Raw genomic sequence first — 21,160 nt, forward strand, 5'->3', positions numbered from 1 at the left:
ATGTATACTGAACCTTTGTGTTTATTATGGTGTTTACAGAGTACTATGTTTACATATCTGTTGTGCTGCTGCAAAGTAAGAATTTTGTTGTTCCATTTTGGGACAAATGACAATAAAACACTCTTGACACCATTTAAAGGCACTTCTGAATCAGCATCTTTTACATTGTGGGATGTGAATGTGTAAATCAATGTTCCAACAATTAATTAACGTGACCCATTCATTTTATGAACATAGACTATAATATACAAAGGGAAATAACTGGTTCTTATTAGATATCTACACAACTGCTCAGGAGGGCGCCAGCAAAAGTTCCAGGGCTATCCATTCCAGATCTTGGTGCATTCTTATGGCTTTGAAATGGTTTCCTGTTACCCTCCTGCTTTAAGGTAATGTATGAGTGAACTGTATTTCCAAGTTACCGTCATACTTCCACTTGTCAGCTCTCATATCGGCTCGGCAGGGTTTAAGACAATCAAGCATTCAGAAAATCCAACCTAGGGAGCGAATTCCTCCGACCCAGAGCAGCTCATTCACTTGCAACCCTTCCCAACGGGTCTCCACCTGCGATGTCGCCCGTACCTTCAAGCTCAACGTGCAATGGGTTGTGCAGCACAGCCACCGTGGGCCGAATGGCCTCCTCCCGCGTTGCATCATTCAAAGTGAAAAACGTGGAACCGACATCCGCCTTACCGCCATGTTTGGCTGCAGATTGAGGAGATGGAACCAAAAGTATTCTTTCACGCCATGAAATTGGGTGCAAGACCCTGCTCTCTCCTTAGTCCCACCATCCGTTGCAGCCTAAAGTCTTGGTTGTGATATTCGGGCTGATGGGAAGTCGTGGTACGATGCAGACTCATTGCAAGTTGTGGATGATGAGGAAAGAATTCCATGTGGAGAACGGGAGTGAACTCCCTTCAGCTAACAGCCTGTCCAACACTTCATTTGGAGGACCAGTTACCAGCGCACCAAAGGAGATGCCAGCACAACGTTACTTCAGTCCTGTCCCTTGCTTCATATCAAATGGAAATAATACAGCTGTAGAGAATATTGCACCAGTTCGGAAACCAAACAAAACTGTGGCTGCGAATGAAATGAAAGACATTATGTTACTTGGTGCAGAAGTACAATTTGTTTGAGTAAAATGGAGTCTGAAGAAAGACTTTGACCCAAAACGTCATCTATTCTTTTTCTCCAGAGATGCTGAGTTTCTCCAGCATTTTGTGTCTATGCTCGGCACAAACCAGCAGTTCCTTCCTACACACAGTACAATTTGTTTCGTTTGAAATTTATTTAGTTTAAGTTTCGTTTAAAGTGGATTGGATGAGAAAGTGGGATAACATAGAATGCAAACGGGTGACCGATGGTTGGCGTGTACTCGGTTGGCCGAAGGCCCTGTTTCCACACTGTATCTCTGAACTGAACATAAATATTAGAAATAAGAAGATAAGCATGCCAATAGAGTTGCTTCCATGCTGCATTTCTAAACTAAAAAAAACAAAAGCAATTACAATATTTCTTGACTATCAGTTTAGTTTAGTTTAGTTAGTTCAGTTTATTATTGTTGTCACAAGGTACAGTGAAAAGTTGTTTTGTTGCGTGTTATCCAGTCAGCGGAAAGACTACATGATTACAATAAAGCTGTCCACAGTGTACCGATACAGGATAAAGGGAAAAACGTTTTATGCAAAATAAATTCCAGTAAGTCCAATTAAAGATAGTCCGAGGGTTTCCAATGAGGTAGACGGGTGGTCAGGACCGCTCTCTAGTTGGTGATCGGATGGTTCAGTTGCCTGATAACAGCTGGGAAGAAACTGTCCCTGAATCTGGAGGTGTGCGTTTTCAAACTTCTGTACCTCTTGCCTGATGGGAGAGGGGAGAAGAGGGAGTGACCGGGGTGAGACTGGTCCTTGATTATGCTGGTGGCCTTGGCGAGGCAGTGTGAGGTGTAGATGGTGTCAATGGAAGGGAGGTTGGTTCGTGTGATGGTCTGGGCTGCATTCACAATTCTCTGTGGTTTCTTGCGGTCTTGGATGGAGCTGTTCCCAAACTAAATTTCCTGCAAAGTTTGCTCTAGAAATTCAAAATTCACCTTCACCTAATTTCCAGACATTGCCTCTCCCTCATGTCCTCCAGCCTTGAAACATTCTCAGGTCTCCCGCTTCTGATTCCCATCACTTTGCTACTAGAACACAGAACATAGAACAGGACAGCACAGGCACAGGCCCTTCGGCCCACAATGTTTGTGCTGAACATGACACCACATTAAACTGATCTCATCTGCCTGTATATAATCCATATCCTTCCATTCCCTGCTTCCATGTGTCCATCTAAAATCCTGTTAAATGCCAGTATACACCCCCTCGAAAAACCAGAGCTCTCTATCCCTAAACCTGTCAGTCATAGAGCCATCAAGCACAGAAACAGGCCCTTCAGCCCAGCTGATCCATGCTGACCAAGTTGACAAACCAAGCTAGTTCCCACGCCTGTGCTGAGCCTATGTACCTCCAAACTTTTCCTATCCAAGGTTAAAGCTGTGTCATCTGAACCATAAGGCACAGGAGCACAATTAGGCCATTCGGCCCATCAAGTCTACTCCGCCATTCAATCATGGCTGATCTATTTTTCCCACTCAACCCCATTCTTCTGCCTTCTCCCCAAAACCTTTGATGCCCTTTGATGCCCTTGCTAATGAAGAAACTGACAATCACTGCTTTAAAAATAGACACAGGACCCAATATCCCATTCATGTAAAGCCGTGTTGAAATCTTCTGTAAGAAACGTAAAAAGACTCAAATCATCTGCTATTTCTCCACCCATATGATCTTATTCTTGTGGTCTTGGATGGAGCTGTTCCCAAACTAAATTTCCTGCAAATTTTGCTCTAGAAATTCAAAGTTCACCTTCACCTAATTTCCAGACATTGCCTCTCCCTCATGTCCTCCAGCCAACTGATCTAATTCTTGCTGTATACTTTGATAGCCTCCTTCACCGTCCGCAATTCTACCAATTTGTGTGCTGTCAGCACACTTACCAACCAATCCATCTACATTATCGTCTAAGTAATATAAATCTCACGAAAAATTGTGGGGCAGTAAAATGAGATTAGGATTGGCTCAGTGCATTCATTGGTCAGTGTGGATCCTATGGGCCGAATGGCCTGTGTCCATGTTGTACACCTCCATGACGATCTCAAAGACTTCTAGGCGGCACAGTGGCGCAGTGGTGAGTTGCAGTCTCACAGCACCAGAGACCCTGGTTCAATCCTGACTACAGGTGCTGTCTGTACAGTGTTTGCACGTTCTCTCTGTGACTGCGTGGGTTTCCTCCGGGTGCTCCAGTTTCCCCCCACATTCCAAAGTTGTGCAAGTTTTTAGATTAATTGCCTTCTCTAAGTTGTTCCTAATATGTGGGATAGAACTAGTGTGTGGGTGATCGTTGGTCAGTGCGGACTCGGCAGGCCAAAGGGCCTGTAACTCTGAACTAAACTGACATGAAACGGAACCGCCCCATTCTGTATATGGGACACCAACAGTAAAATGATCCTGAAGCAATTTAATTCCCGTCTTTCTCTCTTGAAAGGAAGTTGGACAAATCTTTAAGTAATTCTGGAGAAATATGTGGGTTGGGTCAACTTTCAAATGTGCATAGACTGGTGCCTGGAACAAGGCGTTAGAAAGAAAACAAAAGATTCAGGAACTGCTGAGAAAAAGGAAAGGTGCCAATAAGTGCATTCTGCCAAACTATTTCATATCTGTTCTAACAAAATAAGCTTTCACTTTCCTTTGGGGCAGTTTGCCTGATAAGTCAATCAGCGGACGGGTTTAATGAAAAACATACCGAGCCTGATAGAAGGATGTCAAATTATGAGAGGCTCCAATAGGGTAGGCAGTCAGAATCTCCATCCCAGAATGACAAAAGGACAACAGCTTTAAGGTGACACAGTGGAGCAGTAATAGAGTTACTGCCTTACAGCGCCAGAGACCCGCGTTCGATCCTGACCATGGGCGCAGTCTGTGTGGAGTTAGTACGTTCTCCCTGTGACCACATCCGGGTTCTCCGGGTTCTCCGGTTTCCTCACGCACTCCAATGACGTGCAGGTTTGGAAGTTAATTGGCTTCTGTGCATTGTAAAATTACCCCTAGTGTGTAGGATAGTGCTAGTGTACGGGGTGATTGCAGGTTGGTGTGGACTTGGTGGGCCGAAGGGCCTGTTTCCATGCTGCATCTCTAAAGTCTAAAGGTGAGAGGGGTAAAGGAGATGTGGAGGACATTTTTTTTTCACACAGAGAGTGGTGGGTGCCTGGAAGGCGCTGCCAGGGGTGGTGGTGGAAGAAGATACGTTAGTAGCATTGAAAAGACTTTTGGATAGGCATATGGATATGCAAGGAATGGAGGGATATGGATTATGTGCAGGTAGATAAGTGATGGTCTTGGCATCATATTCGGCACAGACATTGTGGGCCGAAGGGCTTATTCTTTGTGCGGTACTGTTCTATGCTTAGTAATAGTCTTTAGATATATTCAGAACTGGAAGCCCAAAATTTAAAAAAAGTGCTGGAGTAACTCAGCAGGTCTGGAGAACATGGATAGGTGACGTTTCAGGTTGGGACATTTCATCAGACACCTTCTTTATCAGATTCAGAACAGGTGTCCCAAAGGAAAGTAGAGAGAAGGATTGTAGACTTATGTTGAGTGACACAAACCGTCGCCTTATTGCACCAGAGGCCCAGGTTCAATCCTGACCTCGGATGCTGTGTGTGTGGAGTTTGCACTTTCTCCTGCATTGACAAGTTGTGCCAAGTAGCCTATTTATGTGGTAGAAATTGCAATGCGTGTTACAATGAAAACAAACACATAGGACGTACCACATCATTGACCGATATCTTTATGTACAAGAATCTTCATTTCCAGCGATGAATTGGACTGATCGTTCAATCTCCTCCCTGCAGACCAGTAAATGAGGCAATAATTATTGCAATAATCCAGCCGTTTCTGACTATTACTGTACGGCAAATAGCAAACACTCCCACCGCTGGTTTAAGGAACATCAGTAACTTCTTATTGTGTTATTGGTACCTCCCATTTGCAGGGGGGGGTCGGTTGAGGGAGAGGGGGGGAGAGAGAGAATGGGAGAGAGAGAGAGGGGGAGAGAGAAAGAGAGGGGGAAGATGGAGAGAGGGAAGGAGAGAGAAAGAAGGAAAGAGAGGGGAGAGGGGAGAGGGAAGAGGGGGATGGGGAAGGGAGGGGAAAGGGAGGGGGAGGGGAGGGTTAATGTTTCGGGTCAACAATCTTCAATCTTCAAAAAACCTTCCACATAATAGTGAAAGGCCTGGATAGAGTGGATGTGGAGAGGATGTTTCCACTAGTGGGAGAGTCTAGAACTAGAGGTCATAGCCTCAGAATTAAAGGACATTCTTTTAGGAAGATGAGGGGGAATTTCCATAGTCAGAGGGCGGTGAATCTCTGGAATTCTTTGCCACAGACAGCTGTGGAAGACCAAGTCAGTGGATATATTTAAGGCAGAGATAGATAGATTCTTGATTAGTACGGGTGTCAGAGGTTATGGGGAGAAGGTCGGAGAATGGGGTTAGGAGGGAGAGATAGATCAGCCATGATTGAATGGCGGAGTAGACTTATTCAGCATCTGCAATTCTTTGTTTCTATCAGCTAAACAGTAGACAGCAATGTTGACCCAGTGGTCACTAACACTGGGCAGTCCCTTCAATGTCAAAGCACACAATACCTTTGCCGTTCACTCTCAATGTCTGTCTGATAACTTTGACTGGTGCCGTTTCTTCTGTGGTGCTGTGGTGACAAGGACACAATGGGTTATTGGGTTGTACTGACTGTGGGGTTTGACAGTGAGAATTATACATCGCTCTCGCTCACAAACCTACCTTCCGTAGCTGGACAATCAGGCAAGCGAGAATCAAGATGGTGCTCATAGTGCAAGCAGTAGCGATTAATATCGTAGGTAAATGGCCCACGACTGGGCAATCTTCCTTGAAACGGATCAAACCATTTGATACTTCCACTGTTGAAAAATAAAACAAAATCTCTTTGTCAAACTGTTGCAGAAATCCTGAATAGAAATCGCAAATGCAGGAGAACAGGGCTGAGAGGAAAAGAATTGATCAGCTGTGATCGAATGGTGGAGCAGACCTGATGGGCCGAATGGCCTTATACTGCTCTGATGTCTTATGATTTAGTTCAGTTTAGAGATACAACATGGAGACAGGCCCTTCAGCCCACCGAGTCCGTGCCAACCAGCGATCATCCCATGCACTGGTTCTAACCTACACACTAGGGACAACTTACAGAAACCAATTAACCTACAAACCTGCAAGATAAAGTCCTGTAAAGTCCAATTAATGACAGCCCGAGGGTCTCCAATGAGTTGGATGGGGGGTTCAGGACCTCGCTGTAGTTGATGAGAGGATGGTTCAGTTCGCTGATGATAGCTAACTCCCTCCATCCCACCCCTACCCTCCATCCCACCTCTACCCTCCATCTCCCCACCACCCTCCATCCCACCTCTACCCTCCATCCCACCCCTACCCTCCATCCCACCCCTACCCTCCATCCCACCCCTACTCTCCATCTCCCCACCACCCTCCATGGGTTCCAACGCTAAGGCTCAGATAGAAACAGAAACTTCACCCTGGCTTCCTGAGAGCAGGACTGGGTGATGCTACATCGTTGGATGCCTGGTCTGTCGGATGATATGGTGAATCAAAGCCTTGTATTGAATGTTTTTTCGAAGGTACTGCAGCATCATTAATTGGCAGGCAAAGGAGTTCTCTTTGTTGTCTCTCACCATTATATATCCCTCAATTATCATCATAAACACCGATCATAGAGACCTGGAGCATGGAAACAGGCCCTTGGGCCCAACTCGTCCATGCTAACCCATTTAAGCTAGTCCCATTTGCCTTTCAGCATTTAAACCTCCAAACCTTTCCCATCCATGTGTCCCTTAAATGTTTTTATTGTACCGGGCTCAACTATCTCCTCTGGCAGTTTGTTCCATACACCCACCACCCTCTCAGTGAAAACATTGCCTCTCAGGTTCCTATTAAATCTTGCCCCTCTCACCTCAAACCTGCGTCCTCTGGTTCTTGATTCCCTTACCCTGGGAATAAAACTCTGTGGATTCACCCTGTCTATACCCCTCATGATTTTATACACCTCCATAAGATCATCCCTCAGCCTCCTGCGCTCCAAGGAATAAAGTCCTAGCCTGCCTAACTGTTCACTGTAGCTCAGGGCCTCAAGTCCTGGCAATCTTCTCTGCACTCTTTCCAGCTTAATGACATACCTCCTATAGCAGAAAAAAAGACACAAAGTCCTGGAGTAACTCAACGGATCAGGCAGCGTCCCCGGAGAGCGTGGATAGGTAACGTATCGGGTGGGGACCCTTCTACAAATCTGCCTAACAAACCTCCCCCCCCACCTCATTAACCCATTACCTGCCAGGCTTTGACCTGCCCCTCCTCTCTTCCAGTTTCCTTACACTCCTCCACCCCCCCACTCTCCCACCCCACAACTCCAATCAGCCTGAGGGCAGAAAGGTCCCCATCCGAAACGTTGCTTATCCACATCCTCCAGAGATGCTGCCTGACCCGCTGAATTACTCCAGTACACTGTCTTTTTTTGTGAACCGGTATCGACAGTTGTTTGCACCCATTCTTTCGATATGGTCTGATCATATCACATGAAGCTCGGCCGGTGATGTTGGAGCTGGAATGTGGCGAATCTTTGTGTGCTGGCCACTAGTGGATCTATTACAACTAAAATCGCAAGTTCACAAGTTATAAATGTAGAATTAGGCCATTCGGCCCATCGAGTCTACTCCGCCATTCCATCATGGCAGATCTCTGCCTCCTTATCCTATTTTCCTACCTTCTCCCCATAAACCCTTGACACCCAGCTCTAATCAAGAATTTGTCTGTCTCTGCCTTAAAAATATCCACTTTTATAAATGTTCTACTCGTTAAAATCAGCCGCAGGGCTGACAGCTGCAGATGTAACACAATATTCTGCACTCTGTTATCTCTTGTACGACACCTCTTGTACTAATTTGTGGCATGAACTACTCTGAGAGCACACAACGCAAAGGTTTCCCCTGTATCCCGGCACAGGTGACAGTGATAAACTTTTACCAACATCAATTTGTGGGGAAAAACATAAAGTGCTGGAGGAACTCAGCGGGTCAGGCAGCATCTGTGTCTGAAGAAGGGTCCTGACCCAAAACGTCATCTATCCATGTTCTTCAGAGATGTTTAATTTATTTTTGTCACGTGTACTGAGGTACAGTGAAAAGCTTTTTGCTGTGGGCTAACCAGTCAGCGGAAAGTCTATTTATTCACAAAGTGCTGGAGTAACTCAGCAGGTCGGGCAGCATCTAGGGAGAGAAGGAATGGGTGACGTTTCGGGTCGAGACCCTTCTTCAGACTGATGTCAGGGGGGGGGCGGGACAAAGAAAGTCTGTACAAGATTACAATCAAGCCGTTCAGTGTCCAGGTACAGGATAAAGGAAATAATGTTCAGTCCAAGATAAAGCTCAGTAAAACACGATTACAGCCGAGTTACTCCAGCAGTTTGTGTCTTTTTTTGTACACCAGCATCTGCAGTTCTTTGCTTTGTTATTTGTGGAGGGAATGGGCAGTCTGGACCTTTCTTCAGTCTGATTGAAGGGTCCCGACCTGAATTGTTGTCTGTGCAGTCCCTCCATAGATGCTGCCTGATCCACTGAGTTTAGAGTTTTAGAGATACAGCACGGAAATGGGCCCATTGGCCCATTGAGCCCAAGCAGACCACCGATCACCCCCTTCACACAAGTTCTACATGATCCCACTTTCCTCATGCATTCCCTACACACGAGGAGCAATTTACAGAGGCTAAATACTCTACAAATCCTCACATCTTTGGGATGTGGAAGGAAATCAGAGCACCTGGAGGAAACCCACACGGTCACAGGGAGGACGTGCAAACTCCACACAGACAGTGCCCGAGATCGGGATCAAACCAGAGTCTCTGGCGCTGTGAGGCAGCAGCTGAGTTCATCCAGCACTTTGGTTTTTTTGCTCAAGATTCCAGCATCTGCAGTTCTTTGCAATTACTCGGAATAACAATACCCAAGAAAGGCACAAAAAACACTAAAGAAACTCAACGGGTCAGACAGCATCTCTGGGCCACAAAATGCTGGAGTAAATTGCTGGAATAACACGGCAGCCTGACCCGCTGAGTTGCTCCAGCATTTTGTGTCCTTCTGCAGTTCCTTGTGTCTCCAGTTTGTGGGAGCTTGCTGTGCATGATGCAAGCGTAACTACGATTCAGCCGAAGGTCACTGCAAAGTACCATGTGAAAGGTGTTATATAAATGCAAGTCATTGCACAACTTTCTTGTTGCTTTTCTACCAAAATTTCTGACAGTCTCCATGTTTCTTTCCATTGTGCCATTAAGAGGCTTTAGTTAGATATGTGGATATGAAGGGAAATGAGGGATATGGATTATCTACAGGCAGTGGAGATTAGTTCAGAAGTTTATAAGTCATAGGAGCAGAATTTGGCCATTCGGCCCACCGAGTCTACTCCGCCATTCAATCATGGCTGATCTATCTTTCCCTCTCAACTCCATTCTCCTGTCTTCTCCCCAAAACCTTGGACGCCCTTACTAATCAAAAACCTGTTTTAATCTCCACTTTAAAAATAACCAATGACTTGGTCTCCACAGCCGTCAGTGGCAATGAATTCCACAGATTCACCACTCTCTGGCTAAATACATTCCTCCTCACCTCCTTTCTAAAGGTACATTCTTATGTCCTTCTAATTTCACTTGGCATCATGATCAGAACGGACATTGTGGGCCGAAGGGCTCTGGTCTCTGGCGCTGTAAGGCAGCAACTCTACCGCTGCGCCACCGTGCCATCCCAGGAGCTTGTAGCTCCTTAGCTTTTGAATTCTTTTCCAGAATTTCCCTGCCCCTCTCACTTCCCTTTACTCCTTTCTAAAGTTACTTACAACCTTGCCCAGGCTTTTGGTAGTAATCTTCAAAAGGACAGAGAGTGCTGGTGTACCTCAGCGGGTCAGGCAGCATCTTTGAAGGACATGGATAGGTGATGTGGGGCCGAGACCATTCTTTTATCGTAATATGTAGTATGTCCTAATTGTTCCATGACATGGAATTTTATTTTATAAACTTCTGTGGAGCACGGAGAGTTTTGTTACGTTAAAGACCTCTATAGATGCAAGAAAACACTAAAATCAATGCAAAAATCAGGATCAGAATAAAAAAGGATTTGGGATTTGAAAGCACCACTTTATAACTTGGAACTTCCACTGTTAGTTTCCAACGGCCAAATCTCCCCGTGGAAACAGCCTGTCAGATCCTTTCCCCTCATAACACCTTGCCAAAACCTCGCACATTCTTGTGGTGAACATGTGTGCATAAATGCACCTTTAAAAAGTTTATGCACCATACAGTATAACTTCTAACACATTATTGTGCCGGGCAACTGTTGAGAGTCGACTGCCTTCATTTCAGTTTAGCAACAAAGAACTGCAGATGTTGGTGTGTACCAAAGATAGACACAAAGTGCCGGGTAACTCAGCGGGTCAGGCAGCGTCTCTGGAGAAAAAGGACGGGTGAGGTTCTGGGGTTGGGTCTGAAGAAGGTTCCCAACCCAAAATGTCACGCACCCGTTTTCACCAGAGATGCTGCCTGACCCGCTGAGTTACTCCAGCACTTTGTGTCTATCCTCAAATAAGTTTAGTTTATTATTGTCACAGGTACAGTGGAAAGCTTTTTTGTTTTGTGCTATCCAGTCAGCGGCAAGACTAAATATGATTACAACCAAGCCATCCACAATGTACTGATATGGGATAAAGGGAATAATGTTTAGTGCAAGATTAAGTGCGGTAATGTCCGATTACAGAGGGTCTCCAATGGTGAAGATAGTCGGTCAGGACTGCACTAGTTGGTGGTAGGATGATTCAGTTGCCTGATAACATCTGGGTAGAAACTGTTCCTGAATCTGAAGGCATGTGCATTTGTAGGCATCGTAGCAAGGATAAAGGCATCCTTTTTCCTCCAGAGGTGAGGCATGGCCCGCTGAGTTACTCCAGCACTTTGTGTCTATCTTCGGTAGCAAGGAGAAGGATATGTAGACACACCCTACAATCCATTGGAGAACAAAAACAAAACGGAACTACAGATGCTGAAATCTTGAGTAAAACACAAAGTGCTGGAGTAACTCAGCGAGTCAGGCAGCATCTGTGGAGGGAGTGATCAGTGACGTTTCGGGTCGGGACCCGAAAAGAAAGACTGTTGAAAGACTGGAGCGACTAGGCTTGTATACACTGGAATTTAGAAGGATGAGAGGAGATCTTATCGAAACGTATAAGATTATTAAGGGGTTGGACACGTTAGAGGCAGGAAACATGTTCCCAATGTTGGGGGAGTCCAGAACAAAGGGCCACAGTTTAAGAATAAGGGGTAGGCCATTTAGAACTGAGATGAGGAAAAACCTTTTCAGTCAGAGAGTTGTGAATCTGTGGAATTCTCTGCCTCAGAAGGCAGTGGAGGCCAATTCTCTGAATGCATTCAAGAGAGAGCTAGATAGAGCTCTTACGGATAGCGGAGTCAGGGGGGTATGGGGAGAAGGCAGGAACGGGGTACTGATTGAGAATGATCAGCCATGATCACATTGAATGGCGGTGCTGGCTCGAAGGTCCGAATGGCCTCCTCCTGCACCTATTGTCTATTGTCTATTGGGACTCTTCTTCAGGGCATGTGTGGGGAATACCTGAACCACTTTCCATTGATGCAAAGAAAAATGGTGTTGTACATCTGCGGAGGTAGCAACACATTACCACCATTCAGATGGAATTTGACTAACAGTTCATGAGGAATATGATTTGGGCTATAAAAGGTAAGCCAAGCGGCTAAATGCTCGGCTTTCCCCAGGAGGTTATAAGCCAGAAGCCAAAGATATGCAAAGCTTGCATACCGAGGAGATCAGAAACAGACTGAGCAACGTGGTGTCAGGAATGTGAAAAAAAATCACATGGCAGGAAATGGGAACCTGATGTCCCAGATGAGGTTACTAATGCAAGTTGTCCATCTCAACGAAGGCACCTTCTGAAGCACAACGAGAATATTAAGAACGCTCTTTGAACGTCAGTGGTTTGCAGTGCCGACTGTTTAGTTTAGTTTAGAGATGCAGCATAGAAACAGGCCCTTGAACCCACCCAGTCCATGCTGACCATCGATCGCCCGCACACTACTTCTATTTTATTGCACTTCCGCATCCTAACACCAGGGGAAATTTGCGGCAGCCAGTTAACCTCCAAACCTGCACATCTTTGGGACGTTCAAAGTGTTTACCAGCGAGAGCCAGCCACTTGCCCGTCCAGCTGCAAGTCAACCAGATGTTGGGTTGAGGTGGCACTGAGGTTTTAGTTTTAGCGATACAGTGCAACCCACCGAGTCCTGATGAGAAGAACAAGGAAAAGTTTCCAGCGGTGCCTTGAGTAATAGCGCAAAAAGGCATCGACCTATTGCTGTGGAACCCAGACCATCATACCAAAGACCAACAAGTCAGACTAAAAACACCCGCTGCAGAATCTTGAGTAGTTTAGTTTATTGTCACATGTACCGAGGTACAGTGAAAAGCTACCTCAATGCAGACATTGGACTTTGTGTATGGAACTGATGCGGAACCATGCTGAGAACTATGCACCTTCCCTTTGCTCTACCTATTGTAGTTCTTTAGTTTGTTTAGTTTATTGCCATGAGATACAGTGGAAAGCTTTGTGCTGCGTGCTATCCAGTCAGTGGAAAGGCTACACATGATTACAGTCAAGTTGTCCATAGTGTTCAGATACAGGATAAAGGGAATAGCGTTTAGTGCAAGATAAAGTCCAGTAAAGTCTGATTAAAGAGAGTCCGAGGAACTCCAGCGAGGTAGATGGCAGGTAGAGTATTGAAGAAATCCAGAAAAGGGAAGTGAGAGGAGACTACTTTGTGAATTGAAAGGAGGAAATAGGAAACATTTAATGTCTACAGGAAGTCAGAGAGGAAGCCAGGACCCAAATTAGAATGAAAGTAGAACAGAGATGAAGAGCCTTCAGAAGTCAAAGTTGAAGATGTTGTACATGGGTGTACCGTATCTAATAATGTAGCAAATACAACGTATAATGAAAATGTTTGACTTGCCCGATTGCCTGCTCACAGTCATATCGAAGCAATGGCCAAGAAAGCACACCAATGCCTCTACTTCCTTAGAAGGCCCAGGAAGTTTAGCACGTCCCCAACAACCCTCACCAACTTTTACAGATGTGCTGTAGAAAGCATTTTATCGGGATCCATTACAGCCTGGTTTGGGAACAGCTCCATCCAAGACCACAACAAATTGCCGAGAGTTGTGGACATAGCCCAGACCATCACACAAACTAACCTCCCTGCCATTGTTGCCAACTACACCAAGCTGCCTCGGCAAGGCCACCAGCATAATCAAGGACTTGTCTCATCCCGGTCATTCCCTCTTCTCCCCTCTCCCATCAGGCAAGGGGGACAGAAGTATGAAAACACACACCTCCAGATGCAAGGACAGTTTCTTCCCAGCTGTTATCAGGCAACTGAACCATCCTCTCACCAACTCGAGAGTGGCTGATCTCCCATCTGACCTTCAAACTATCTTTAATCGGATTTTACTGGACTTTATCTTGCACTAAATGTTATACACAGTATCATGTGTCTGTACGCTGTGGACAGATTGATTGTAATCATCTATATAGTCTTTTTGCTGTATCAATAGCAAAAATAGCACGAAACATAGCATGAAACAAAGATACTTTTCACTGTACCTTGCTGCACGTGACAATATTAAACTAAACGGCATAGTGGCCAGCGGTAGAGTTGCTGCCTTACATTGCCAGAGACTCGGGTTCAATCCCGACAGAGTTTTTACATTCTCCCAGTGACCACGTAGGTTTTCCCCGGGTGCTCCGGTTTCCTCTTACACTCCAAAGACATACAGGTTTGTAGGTTAATTGGCTTCGGTTAAAAAAAATTGTAAATTGTCCCTACTGTATAGGATAATTCTAGTGTATGTGGGGTAGCTGGTCGGCGCGGACCTGGTGAGCCAAAGGGCCTGTTACTGTGCTGTATCTCGGAACTAAACTGGACTAAATTAAACTCAACCAAACTGAACTAAAATACAATAAACTTAACTGCACTAAACTAAACTGAAGTGAACTGAACTGAACTAAACTGAGCTAAACTAAACTAAACTGAACTAATCTGATCTGGCCTGATCTGAACTAACTACATGTTGCCTTGTGCAGTGCTTTAGTAAATACTTACTGGCTCTGAGAGAGTGTCTTTTAGCACGGACCAGTCTACCAAGCTCCGGTAGTGTGCGTTCACATCTAGGCACACAGGTTTTATTTGTCTGCTCCAGAGTATGTGAGGTAGAGTTGGAGCCACGCCCTGGGTAGAAAAGGTTGGGGTGCTGTCAGTGTGTTACATGAAAGAAAGACGCCTAGCAAACTATGTGACTCTTTATGCCCTGCAACTTACATGGTGTCTCCAGAAAGAGGCAATCGGCCCACATGGCTAATGCTTTCACTCGGGCTCCTTCATCCAATTCTTAGAACATAGAACAGTACAGCACAGATTCAGGGTCAGTATCTTCCCAGCTGTTATCAGGCAACTGAACCATCCTACCAGCACCGAGAGAGCGGTCCTGCGCTACCATCTACCTCATTGGAGACCCTCGGACTATCTTTAACCGGACTTTATCTTGCACTAAACATTATTCCCTTTATCCTGTAACTGTACACTGTGAACGACTTGATTGTAATCATGTATTGTCTTTCTGCTGACTGAATAGCACGCGACATAAAACTCGGGTCTCTGGCGCTGTAAGGCAGCAACTCTACCGCTGTGTCACTGTGCTGCCCCACGATCTCCATGATCTTGTGACTAAATATTGAAACACATACTCTACGGTGTTTCAGCATTTGTTTGATTTTATACACGATTGCGAGAAGTGCTTTAAACATTGGTCCACAAGTCCACTGATTAGATCGCCCACACAAGTGTATCAGGTGTCTCGGGGAGAACGAGTGTCAAGAGTTACGGGGAGAAGGCAGGAGAATGGGATAGGAGGCAGATATCAGCCATGATTGAATGGCGGAGTAGACTCGATGGGCCGAATGGCCTAATTCTACTCGTATCCAAATAGCACATTAAGCCATGAGACCTTTGAAAGTATGGACCAGATCAGTTCTTTGCTTAACACTGGAATCCGTCTTCAATGAAGGGAAACGACAGGTTTCTTGCTAATTACTTCCCAACAACAATAAATCAGAGTCCAATCATTGAGATGACTCAATCAACTCAATCATTATCACATTTCAGAGATGCTGAGGTGACACGTTAGTTTTTACAGTCATCATTGATATTCATTCATATTCTTGATTTGCTACGTTGAGTGCAGATTTTGCAATTGTTATTGCTATGTTTATAACAGTAACGGTTTATTAATGTCATAAACAGCATGACAAGCCTTACCCCAATTGAGTGGAATGCTAAGTTCTTGCAACACTTCCTCCCACTCCGGGTCATTCCATCTTTCATTGATACCGTCCTGCTGGAGGGAATGAGGCCATTCAGCCCTTTACGCACGTGCTAGCCTCTTGCCAAAGCCACTCACTCGCTAGATCACCACACCCTTCTACATGCCCATATTTTCTATGCGATCCCCGGCACCCATGTTTTTTAGGTAATGACTTCCAAAATATAACAATTCAGACAGCATGGTGGCGCAGCAGTAGAGTTGCTGCCTTACAGAGCCAGAGACCCAGGTTCAATCCTGACTACGGGTGCTGCCTGTGCAGAGATTGCACGTTCTCCCTGTGACCCCCGTGGGTTTTCTCTGGGTGCTCCGGTTTCCTCCCACACTCCAAAGACGCACAGGTTTGTAGGTTAATTGGCTTCTGTAAAATTATAAATAGTTCCTAGTGTGTACAATAGTGTTAATGCACAGGGTGAACGCTGGTTGGCGCGGACTCGGTGGGCTGAAGACCCTACTTCCGCGCTGTATCTCTCTAAATACTCCAAAAACTCTAAACAATCTAATGTGTGGGAAAAAAAATCTTCTCATTTCCCTTCCAATCTTTGAGCAATAATGGTAAAAACTGCTTTAAAAGACCACCTCCTGGGAATTTTATAAAAGCAGCTTAAAAGAGAGGGAGTTCCAACCCAAAAGCATCTGGTGTTTATTTTTCATGTTTGCTTTTATTTTACTGAGCTTTATTGAGTCAGTTGGATGCAAAGTATTTTAGTAATTGAATGGCTTATTTCAAAACTTGATATTCTGCACTATTGAACTAAGGCATGCTGGGGAAAAATGTAGAAACAAGGAACTGCAGATGCTGGTTTACAACAAAAAAAGACACAAAGTACTGGAGCAACCCAACGGGTCAGTCGGTGTCTGTGGAAGGAATGGGCAGATTACATTTCGTGTCAGGCCCTTCTCTTCCATGTCCCCCATCTGTATCAGCAACCATTCCCCCTTACCCCTTTCTTTGATCCCTTTCCATCTATATTCCTTCCTCTGGCTTCACATTTCACGCCTCCTCTATCCTTATCTAACACTTTTTATCTTTTCATCTCTGGCCTTTGTCCAGCCACCTGTCAATCAACCCACCCACCCCCCCCTCACCTGTATCCACCCGTCACTTGCCAATCTTTGTCCTGCCACCCAGCTCCCTTCGAGCTTTCTCCCCCCCCACTACAATCAGTCTGAAGAAGGGTCCTGACCCGAAACGTCACCTATCCATGCTCTCCAGAGATGCTGCCTGACCTGGCTGAGTTACTCCAGCACTTTGTCTCTTTTCTTTTGTAAACCAGCATCTGCAGTTCCTTGTTTATACATTTTGCCCCGGAAACCTTTAGTTCAATAATGAAAAATACCAAGTATTGAAATAAGCCATTCAGTTACTAAAATACTTTATCTCAAACTGACTCAATAAAGTCCTCTAAAAAATCATTTTGTTTTCCAATCATATGACGTATATGTCTATAAATCATGGATACCTGCACCTTTTCATAAGTAATAAAAACATTAGCTAAACGTATTTTAAATTGAAGGAAGGTCTGCTCTGACATCAACAAAGAGTCACTTGCTCATATGACAGGAGAGATTACAACTGAATGAATCATATACAAAATACAACTGTAGTTTAGGCCAGCACAGTGGCGCAGCAGTAGAGTTGCTGCCTTACGGCGCCAGAGACCCGGGTTCAATCCTGACTACGGGTGCTGTCTGTACGGAGTTTGCCTGTTCTCCCTGTGACCTGCTTGGGTTTTCTCCGGGTGTTCCAGTTTCCTCCACACTTCAAAGACGTACAGGTTTGAAGGTTAATTGGCGTCTGTATATTGTAAATTGTCCCTAGTGTGTAGGAACAATTCTATACACTGACAGCATCTCTGGAAAACATGGTTAAGTGACATTTCAGGTTCAGACCCTCAGGCTTCTGGCCACGGATTCACTGGCCAGATGAAACAGTTTCTCCCATTCTTAAGTGTAAACTCCTGCCCATAACCTGCTGCGCCACAACTTGTCTCTTTGATCTCTACAATGAACCTCTGCCTCTGACGTTGTCTACATGATGCCCCTCTGTTCTCCATCCACGACGACCTTCTTCCCAACACGAGGTGTGAGGAAGCAAACACAATATCTCAATGGAGATCCAACCTAAGATTGGCAAAGATATCCGCACATACAAACTAATATGTGGCAACTGAAAGCAACTATTTATACCAAAAGTGACTGAATACAAATAAACCAGAGGACACAAAATGCTGGAGTAACTCAGCGGGTCAGGCAGCATCTTTGGAGAACATTGGTAGGTGAGTTTTTGGGTCCGCACACCTCTTCAGACTGATTGTGGTGGGTGGACGAGGAAGAAAGGTAGGAGAGAGGAGGGGCAGGACAACATGTCTCATGTAATAGGTGGGCACAGGCGAGGAGGGGTTTTCAGTCTGAAGAAGGGTCGCGACCTATTCCTTTTCTCCAGAGATGCTGTCTGACCCGCTGAGTTGCTCCAGCTTTTTGTGTCTATCGAGGGTTTTTGATAGACAGATGGTTGGAAGATTCGGCATGTCCACGAGGAATGTCTTGAACTTCGAGTGATGTGTTATAGAGAATAGCAACAGTTCCACCTTGGCCACCTGCATCTGCAGAGAGTGGTGAACAACTTGTCACAACTTGTCACAGGCAACTTGTCCCAGTCTGTCACAGGCTTGACACTTCCTTCCATTTTCACGTTACATCAAGTTGCAACGGGAAGGCTGGAAGTATTATCAAAGATCTCTGCTACTCTGCCCATTCCTTTCACTCTCATCTACGTTCTAGGAGAAGAAAGCCCAGACATCCAGAGTTAAGAACAGTCTTTTACCCAGAGCAGGCTTATCAGGAACCAGAGGACATAGGTTTAAGGTGAAAGATTTAATAGGAACCTGAGGGGCAACTTTTTCCACAGAGGGTGGTGGGGGTCTGGAACATGGTAGTAACTCAGTCCAAGAGTAACTCAGCGGGCCAGGCAGCATCTCTGGAGAATAAGGAGAGGTGATGTTTCGGGTCGGGACCCTTCTTCAGGCTGGGCCCCAGTTATGCCTGCCATTTCGTTGCGTTAAGGCGAACAGTCCTTATTCCAGGCATACACTGGCCCTATCCCCCAACTCTTTCTCTTGGTCAGCATGGAAGAGTTGGGCCGAGGGGCCTGTTTCTATGCTTTGTGACTCATTGACTGTTTCCACCCTACTGCTCTCAGACTCCTGAGCCAAAGACCTCTTTCACACCCCTTCCCAGAGGTCCTGCCACATACACTAAACTCTACCTCATTCGATTACTTTTTCAACGTGCTTTAATATTGTTTTTGCGCTACCTTAGTTTGCATGGAAACCTTTGCACCAATCTGTTGTTCTTGCATCACTGAACTTTAGTGAACTGATTGTTTACTCCGTGAGCTTCGTGGACTAGGAATTTAATCATACCCTGGGGTGTACAAACTAATAAACGAATCAGATTCTGAATCAGATATGATCAATGAATGAAAGGTCTACCCGCTTTAATCAGCTGTACCTTTCTCCTTTCTCCAAGGGAGGAGCTAACACATCGAGCAAACTGTGGGAGGTCAGGAATGAAAGAATTTGAACTTTGTTTGGTACCTGACGTTCACCATTAATCATCTGGACTATGACCCTTGCAAGACTTTTAAAATCACTCAGCGTTTTGGTCTTTTTTTTAGCTGGATTTTAGCACTCTCTTAAAGATACCCATTGCATTTGGAATCTGGTACAGATTAGGTACTTTCTCATGCGTTTTAGACTTTAGAGATACAGAGCGGACACGTGCCCTTCAGCCCACTGAGTCCACGCTGAGCAGTGACCATGCCGTACACTAACACTATCCTACACACGAGTAACAATTTTTAAAAAGTTGCAAAGCCTATTAACCTACAAACCTGCACGTCTTTGGAATATAGGGGGAAACCGGAGCACCCGGGGAAAAGCTACGCAGTCACAGGGAGAACGTGCAGAACACACACACGCACACGCACACACACACACCCACCCACACACACACAACACCCGAGGTCAGGATCGAACTCGAGTCTCTGGTGCTGTAAGGCAGCAACTCTACCGCTGTGCCGCCCCATCTTTACCATCAATCCAAGAGGTGGCTCCCAGCTTGGCACCTCTTCCAAGAGAATACTGTATCCCCAACAGTCCAGCATTCCAATAGCAGAGAACTGGGAATGTCAAATTCTTGTAGTCTTTTCAATTTATTTATCTGAATCATCCTATATTTAGTTTGGCATTAAACACTTCACTATCTGGATTAAGCAATTCGCTGGCGATATTAAAAGAAACTCTTCTGGGAAAAAAATAGACAATTTATCAAATAATTTCTTCTGTTCTCCCACTCTTGTATATTAAGGGTGTCCGGGGATCATGGGGAGAAGGCAACAGAATGGCAGCAGAGAGGGAGGGATAGATCATCCACGATTGAATGGCGGAGTATCCTCGCTGGGCCAAGTGACCTGATTCTGCTCCGAGAACATATGATCTCAGGTTGGAAGTCAAGCAACACAGAAGATGGGTGATGAGGGATCTCGTAGGAGGGCTACTTTATTGGCACGGCGGTCTTATGCTTGGAACGCCCCATTGCACCTTTTGGAAGCCTGTTTAATTAGTTGATCGGGCGCCAATAAAGAGCAGCAAACTGGTGGTAAACTGTGTGGCTTCTGAGGCACTCCCACGGTAGCGTTGACTGGCTCGAATCCACGAAATATCTTGCAGTTAAACCATGGCAACCTGCCACCGACCCATCACCATTCCGTGCTGGGAATTCCCAGGATTCAAACAACAGGATCCTGGACATACTGGCCCATCCCTCTGTGCAATTCTTTAGATTTTAGAGAAGTATCATGATGGGGCATGTTGGTCAGCATGGGCAGGTTGGACCACACTGCTCCTTTGACTCTCTGACTCTATAACATTGAAGTCCAATAAAAGATAGATTAAAGATAGATCAAAGGTCTCCAATGCGGTAGAGTGCAGTCAGGGCTTCTCTCTGAAGGATGAGAGACCGTTCAATCACAAGAAATTGATAGCACTAATATAAGGTGCAAGGTTTCTAATGCAATCATTTTTCCAATCAGTTTAGTTTAGACTTTACTTTAGAGATACTGTGGGGAAACAGGCTCTTCAGCCCGCCCAGTCCGTGCCCACCATCGATCATCCCGTACACCAGCACTATCCCACACACTTGGGACAATTTACAATTTACCGAAGTCAATTAACCTACAAACCTACACGCCTTTGGAGTATGGGAGGAAACCGGAGCATCCAGAGAAAACCCACACGGTCACAGGGAGAACGGACCGAGGCCCAGGAGCGGTTGGAGAGGTTGGAGCAGCTTCCGGGCGGTAGGTTTAAAAACCGAGCGCGGGGCTTTGTTTTCACAGAGGCCCAGGAGCGGTTGGAGCAGCTTCCGGGCGGTAGGTTTAAAAACCGAGCGCGGGGCTTTGTTTTCACAGAGGCCCAGGAGCGGTTGGAGCGGTGCCAAAACGTTCCATCTC

At 45.5% G+C, this 21,160-nt stretch overlaps 1 protein-coding gene across 2 annotated transcripts in view; it reads right to left on the reverse strand.

The window, feature by feature from the left end:
• Positions 1 to 202: 202 nt before the first annotated feature.
• Positions 203 to 21,160, reverse strand: part of kitlga (kit ligand a) — a 66,239-nt gene continuing 45,281 nt past the window's right edge. Inside the window, exons 6-10 of one of the 2 annotated variants that reach the window (XM_078416587.1) lie at positions 14,370 to 14,495; positions 5,900 to 6,036; positions 5,746 to 5,807; positions 4,868 to 4,945; positions 203 to 1,083 (exon numbers count right to left, since the gene is read on the reverse strand). In XM_078416587.1, coding sequence (XP_078272713.1) covers positions 4,888 to 4,945; positions 5,746 to 5,807; positions 5,900 to 6,036; positions 14,370 to 14,495 — 383 coding nt within the window. In that variant the 3' untranslated portion in view covers positions 203 to 1,083; positions 4,868 to 4,887. The remainder of the gene's footprint in view (positions 1,084 to 4,867; positions 4,946 to 5,745; positions 5,808 to 5,899; positions 6,037 to 14,369; positions 14,496 to 21,160) is intronic. The other variant, XM_078416588.1, reaches the window with a different exon arrangement.

Source organism: Rhinoraja longicauda, chromosome 20 (genome assembly GCF_053455715.1).
Source record: "Rhinoraja longicauda isolate Sanriku21f chromosome 20, sRhiLon1.1, whole genome shotgun sequence".
NCBI classification, from domain to species: Eukaryota; Metazoa; Chordata; class Chondrichthyes; order Rajiformes; family Arhynchobatidae; genus Rhinoraja; species Rhinoraja longicauda.